At 40.2% G+C, this 7,500-nt stretch overlaps 1 protein-coding gene across 1 annotated transcript in view; it reads right to left on the bottom strand.

The window, feature by feature from the left end:
• The window catches only part of LOC113827024 (transcription factor GATA-3), a 186,360-nt gene that overhangs the window by 94,568 nt on the left and 84,292 nt on the right, over nucleotides 1-7,500 (bottom strand). The window contains exon 4 of the mRNA XM_070122690.1: nucleotides 6,754-6,899. Coding sequence (XP_069978791.1) covers nucleotides 6,754-6,899 — 146 coding nt within the window. The remainder of the gene's footprint in view (nucleotides 1-6,753; nucleotides 6,900-7,500) is intronic.

Below are 7,500 nucleotides of genomic sequence, written 5' to 3'. Positions count from 1 at the left end.
TGGATTTCTGGGTCTTTGAGAGTGGAAAAGGAGATATTTCCGGGCTAAAAGTTTGACTCGAATCGGCTCGTAGGAGGAATCCGAAAGAAAGCACTTCGTAAGAATTTCTTCACAGAAGTCTCGGATATTCAAATCAATTCATATAAACGCTTCTTACGAGTGCCTTGTGTTCGTAATGGAGGCAAATCACACTGCTTATCTCTCTTCTTCGTCTTCATTTTGTCTTTTATCACTCATCGAGTGGCGAGGCTCGTGAGGAGCTAGATTTTGTCACCAGTAGATTAGGGCCAAAACACCATCTTGACTCACGGTAATTTCTTCTTTATAAGATTCTGGAGATAAGATGACTACATGACTTTATGCTCGAGTGTTGGCCATTCGTGAGTTAGTGTGGCAGGCCAGAATTATAGGTCATTTAATCTTATCTCTTATGAGATCTTTGCTGTTGGGGAATCTTCATATCCAACTTGAGTCAGGGTTGCGACGCGCGGTGGTCCCGTGTGCCGAGGCCGAGTGCAGTAGACGATGGCCTGGCTCCTTCTCTTTAATAACGTTTTTCGGTCTTTATTTCTTTGCTCTCCACCTCTTTCCTTCGTTCTCATTGTTTCTTTTCTTTTTTTCTCTCTTTTCTCCATTATCTTTCTTTGTTCTTGGATCTTTTCTGGCCATGCAAGCGACGCAGAATCCTCGCCACGTTCACCTGCACAAATGTAGTGAATGACGCTATTAGATTGACATTTCCTTGCTTGCTATTTTAGATACTGGATTGCTTCCGTCTCATGAACTGTCAGCGTGTTCTCATTATGACTCACAGTTCGCAATTTTAGAATCGCTGCATTGTCTGCAAGATGAATGAGAATTCTTACTTACGAACTATTGTTTAAAAGGGGAGAAATAATACTCTGGCTTGTAGCATAATAAGAGGGATTAGTGAACACGCTGTGAATTGTGCTGTGGAGATTTTCTGTAATTAAGATCTAATTTCTGGGAGAAGGTATCATAATTGGGTAGTTTGACTGTAGAACTGTAGAACTCAAGATGTGAAAAGCTATTTTTCTATCTATCGTGCGCACTAACTAGGAAGAGATATTTAACACACCAATACATCAAGCCATTATGAAGCTTATTACTTGTGACAATTAAGTGTACCAATTACCGAGAAAGACAGCAACATGATACCGCCACCATCACATGAACTTGACTTACTTAACTTACTTCGAGAAACAGATGAAGGCGTACAGGAGGCCACCTTTAAACTACTGGATGTTTGATGTGAGGGAATAATCAATCAAACTAAGGAACAGTTTAAAAAACGGGCATAAAATTCAGGCGAAGAATCTTCGAAACACCTTAGTCCAGATTACGATAATTAACAATAATATTTGTGAGAGATAGGAAATGACTAAAGTATTTTAAACGCAATATCGAAGAAGAACAGTGAGGGGGAATGAGAGGAAGCGAAAGGGTCTGCCACCTTGTGCTGGCTTCGCTTGACTATGGATTTTCTGCCGTTACAAGTGTACTCGAGTTCCCGCGTCCCTTGTGCCACAGTTATTCCATATACATGTTTTTGCCACCTGTTCAAAACCTGTTGCATTAATAAGGGAAAGGGAGTCTTGCACTGTAACAAATGCACAAACTGAATGTAGGGGTAGGATTGTTCGTTTTATTTATTGATATTAAGATTTATCGTTCGTTACTTTAATTTTACCTTTTCTGATGTCATTGCTTTCCTAGTAATACTAACCCAATCAGTGGTCTAATCATATCTTTTTCTCCTATGTCCATTATTCCGATTCTCATATTTTCTAAAGTATATGGACAAGTATTCGATAGATTAGAAACATCTCATTGTGAATGAAATGGGCGATTGCAGTCTTATGACTAGTATGATTAAGTTGTATCGTGTGATCACACACGCACACACACACACACACACACATACACACACACACACACACACACACAGTCACTCATTTGTTCATTCATTCATTCATTTACTCTCTCTCTCTCTCTTTCTCTCTCTCTCACACACACACACACACACACACACACACACACACACACACACACACACACACACACACACACACACACACACACACACACACACACACATTTTTTTCTCGTATTTCCTTTCCTCTCTTTCTCTTTTTTCCTTTCATGTTATCTTGCTTTTATCAGTTTTAGATGGGATTGAACGCTACTAAAATACTATACTTCGAACTATTACATACGAGATACCTGTTTGAAATTTACAATGAGAGATTCCTGTTTGAAATATAAAGAGAGATATCAGTTTGAAATAAAAGAAAGATACCTATTTAAGAAATAAAGAAAAATACTTTCTCTAAATATAGTTTGATCTTGTATATCTTTTCTTATGAACCTTTATCCTCTTTACTTGAAACAGCTAACACATTCTATACAAAGATCTGTAAGGAACCTGAACATAACGTGTACATTCACACATATAAACATTTTTTTCTCTGTGTTCTTGTTTCATTTTGGTGGATAAGAACTATTTCGTTGAATCTTCTTATAAAAAAAATAAAATAATAAAAAATAAAAAAAAACGGCAAAAAAGAAAGAAAAAAAATCCTTTTGTTTTTGTATACGAATTCGTATTTTCATATGCTATTTTATTCATCTACGTACCTACCTGCCAACTTTCTTTCCTCTTGCTTCTCTCTCATTCTCATAAATATATAGAAAGGTACAAATGCTGGCGCCTGTGGCATATGGCCGCATGCGGTCCATTTACACGGAGGCACCACAAGGCAAGAGTAATCGATAGACGGGAGGAGCAAAGTTGGGGTTCGCTGTTTACTTTTGCCATGTCCTGTCGACGAGTTGATTTGTGTAATAGCCGTTCGGATGTGCGTTTTCTTTTCTGAAGTTGTTTTCGTATTTTCGAGGCCTTGTTTCCTTGTGCATTAAACCGGTTTGAAAAGACAGTGTAGTAGATATTAATTTTTTCTCGACTTTGTGTTCAGTTACTCGATATATTTTTGTTCCACACGAAATTACGTCAGTCTTAGTGTGATTCCTTATTATAGTGTTCTTTTGAAGTAACTCCGGAACATTAGTACTAAATGTAAAGAATATACGCTGTAATTCCCTTTAAAATTATTTTATCTTTTTCGTCAAACGCTTGCATGTGTGTCTATTCGTTCTAGATTGTAAGTCTTTCATTAGACAAGGACGAGGGAAAAAAGTAAGTTTCTCTCGGTTTCTTTCTTGTTCAATCACCAGACCTAAAAAATAGTTTTAAGAAAAGCAAACATGGTGGCAAACTAAGGGGAAAAGTCCACTTTCTTTTTCTTCTACCTTTGCCCTTTTCGGTCCGTTGGAAAAAATTACACCCGAAATTTCATAATTCACCGTCACCGGCAATGTTTTGCTCAGCTATGACACAATTCACGATTTGTGAGACTGACAATATATGTAACACCAGCACGCAATGCCAATTAGGCAAGTAAAAAAGTCAAATAGAGGTCCTCCTATATGAATCTTCTCCCCGGGCACCGAACACGCAACAATAAGCACAGTGCACGGTGGATATAAAGGTAAAAATTGCGTAGCTCCGTTTCGTGACCCCCCTGCTCGTATTCCCAGAGGCTCCCGTGCGGCGGTGTGAATTGTTTACATGAATTATTAACGAGGCCTGTCACAAAGGCCGTGTCACGTGAGGTCGTATACAGCCATATTCTTTTCCTTTCCATTGGAATATCATCATCGGCAATAAACGACGCAGGAGTTGTATAAAAAAAAGGTATGGCATGTGGAAATCAACTGCCATAACCATTTATGCAAACAAGAGGGAAAACACATAGGCTATCTAAAATTGTTTTCGAACCTTGTCACATCGCGATGAATTTCAATCTGCTGTGAATATCATGGCAGATCATCAATAAGTGAATATTCAATGTTTACAGAGTATATAACCGGACTCTGGTGCAGCAAAGGGGGCGGGGGCGATGAGGGGAGGGCTTCGAAGCGTTTGCAATGATGGTTCGAAACAAAGCGGTGAGTGTACTTGCAGAGCAAAAGTTTGCATAGATATGGTTTATAGGGAATATGATAACAGGGGATTCCGTTGCTTTCAGCTACAAACTAAGTTGTCATACTAAAGATTTTTTAAAGCTTGATCGTGTTCGATGCTTCATCTTTGAACGATATGTTACAGAAAAAAAAAAAAAAAATCAGAGAGACCTTCCGGTTTAAGACAGCAAGATGCGAAGATAGAAGAGAGAAAAGGGGAAGGCAGAGAAGTGAAAAGTGCAAGATCAAAAAAGAAAGAAAAAAATCCGTATTTATAAGCACATAAACATAAACCGATGGATAGGACATCAGTCAAGACAAAAAAGAAGAAAAAAAATATAGAAAAAAACAAAGGAGAAACCAGGAGGGAAAGAGTGAGGGGACGCGGAGGTCTCGAGGCAAAGCGAGGCAAAGCGATTGGACTGGCTGATAAAATGCCGGATTGAAGTGGCACAGAATATCTCGAATTGATTGGTGGCTTTCGTCCCCCTTGGCAGCGTCGTGCTTGCCAGAAGGATGAGAAGAGAGAGAGAGAGAGAGAGAGAGAGAGAGAGACAGACAGACAGACAGACAGACAGACAGACAGACACACACACACACACACACACACACACACACACACACACACACACACACACACACACACACACACACACACACACACACACACACACACACACACATACAAAGACAGAGAGAGGGGAGAGGGAGGAAGGGAGACAGAGATAGGGAGAGGGAGAGACACACACACATACAGAGAGAGTGAGAGAGAGAGAGGGAGGGAGGGAGGAAGGGAGACGGAGACAGGGAGAGGGAGAGAGAGAGAGAGAGACCCACAGAGAGAGAGAGAGAGAGAGAGAGAGAGAAGGAGGGAGGGAGGGAGGGAGGGAGGGAGAGAGAGCGCGCGAGAAAGAGAGAGAGAGAGCGAGAGAGAGAGAAAGAGAAAGAGAGAGAGAGATAGATAGATAGATAGAGAGAGAGAGAGAGAGAGAGAGAGAGAAAGAGAGAGAGAGAAAGAGAGAGAGAGAGAGAGAGAGAGAGAGCGAAGAGAGAAAAAGAGAGAGGTGAAAAGACATAAAAGAAAGAAGATATAAGACATAAGAGAATGTTGGAGGCAGAGACGTGTACGAAACAGAAGCAAAGGGAAAGGGGAAAGTGAATAGGATGAGATAGAATTGAAAAGATTGTGAATTTTTTCTTCTTAAGAATGAAGATGAGAAATAGGTGAAATGATTACAGATAGACAAAAGCAGCAACTTCAAAGAGAGATAGGGTCAAAGAAGATTGGAGGAGTATGTCCACAAGTGAAGTCTGCAAGATGAAGGACTGAAAGAATATGAAGATGAAAACGGGGAGAAACAATAATAATAAAAACAAATGAATAATAGGATCATGAGAATTTCAGATCAGAGCGCACAAAGGAGACACAGGTGAAGAGAAAGATAAGACGCTCACCCCCCTCTCCCAAAAAAGAAGGAAAAAAGAGAATAACATTCAATACATACGACAGAATATCAAGAAAATAATAATCGTAAATGTTTGCATTTAAATTTATACAAGCAGTGTTCGGTTGCCAGTATTTCTTTTATGTCAGGACGATCTGGAATAATTGTGAGTGATCATCCCTTCGCTGGTATGATATGCCATTGAATCTCATCGTTCATCATTTTGCTTTCGCGATAAGACACTGTAAGTATAAGGAGATACGCGCCTATGTTGATGTTCACACTTTTTAAGAGGGAAACACACCTTTAGTTTTTCATCTCTAAAACAAAAAATAAGCGTATGCAGAGTGTTAATGTATCAAGTTGCAGCATCTGATAAATGTTTTAAAGATATATGGGGATATTTTCATAACTGGAGAATTGGTAGTGAAATGGACACTAAAGGTTGATCTAGAATCCGTTGACAATATCTAGGGATAGATTGATCATATTTTAGTAAAATGCTGGAAACACTAATCAGTATCAGTAAGCATTCCCGTTGCTGTGATTCTTAAAGGGCATAAAAGATAGGTGAAGGATTGTAAAGTAAGGCGTAAAGGAACGTTTTTCGAGATAGAATAGAATAGGAAAAGTAATAACAAACCAAAAACAAGCTTGTGCCATAATAATATGTACAAAACAAAAGACCTCTTGCACACTACTTTGATGTAATGAGAAAACACGAAGCGTATGCAAGAAATCTTGGAAGTGTTACTTGGCCTGGCGCGGCTCACACGTCTCATCATCACGGGGTATTGATCTTAGTCATGCAACCCTCAGTGTGTTGTCGCTGTGCTGACATGCTTATGGTTATGCTAGTATTTGCCGCCGAGTCGCTCCATTGGGCTGTTTTTGTTTTTGCGATTATACTTGTGCATGTTGCATGGGTAAATATTTGTGCCAGGCCTGTTTCGGGCAGATCGCTGCATTAGTAGTGAAGTCTTTTCGCCATTGTTATTGCCTGCGTCTTTGATAATATACTAATGGACGCGTAATTGGGTGTGTTGGTATTCCCGGTGATGAAAGTTGCTTAGCTTATTCTCTTATCTACGGCGCTGTATGTGTGCCGGAGTTAATACTAGCGCCTTTTTCAGAGTACTAATGAATTGCTGTGCGAAGGTCTAGATGTTCTGGGGTTGTGATATATGTATGATTACCGTGGTATACCTAAGGAGAATAAAGAGGAGAAAGAGAGAGAGAGAGAGTCGGAAACAAGCAGACTTACCATGCGCTGCTTGGGCTTGATGAGCGGCCGGTTCTGCCCGTTCATCTTGTAGTAGAGGCCGCAGGCGTTGCACAGGTAGTGGCCGTTGCCGTCGCGCCGCCACAGCGGGGTGGACGTGGCGCCGCAGTTCACGCACTCGCGCCCCTCTGTGGACGCAGGGCAAGAAAGATGGATTCTTTTAGAGTAATATATCGTTTGCCTGAATGTCTCTTCCTTATATCTAGTATAGAGGTAGAGGTAATGAAAGTTGAAGCTGTTATATTCAGTATGTACAAAATATAGTGGTAGATTATTTTGATTTCTGATCGTCGAAAATAAGCAAAATGGTAATTCAAAAGTCACTACGAATTAATAAGGGCAGTAATGCTAAAGGAAATAAGGCTGATCATTCTGGTGAGGACAGGTGGCGAGAGGAAGTTTAATTAGACAGGACAGAAAGGTAGGGTCAGAGGAAGCTTTGTGCAGCCAGGGGAAATTCATAGGGTTTATTTCCTCAATTCAAGAAAGCTCGAGTGAGAAGAGAGAAAAAGAAAAAATAAAGAAAAAAATATACAAGCGTAATGTGTTCCATGCTTTATTCTTTTATTTACACGTTTTCTTTCCTAAGGTTGGGGATGGAACAGTTCCCTCTGTAATGTACGAACGAGCGCAGTTACCGAGAATCACGTAGAAACTTGGTGTGGATTTTTTCCCACTGGAAGATGCTCGGGACCAAACTTACAGAGCGCATGCAATTCACACACTCCC

Source organism: Penaeus vannamei, chromosome 6 (assembly GCF_042767895.1).
Source record: "Penaeus vannamei isolate JL-2024 chromosome 6, ASM4276789v1, whole genome shotgun sequence".
Classification (NCBI taxonomy): Eukaryota; Metazoa; Arthropoda; class Malacostraca; order Decapoda; family Penaeidae; genus Penaeus; species Penaeus vannamei.
Note: the sequence above shows the minus strand (reverse complement) of the source record. Positions and strands in the feature narration are given on the sequence as shown.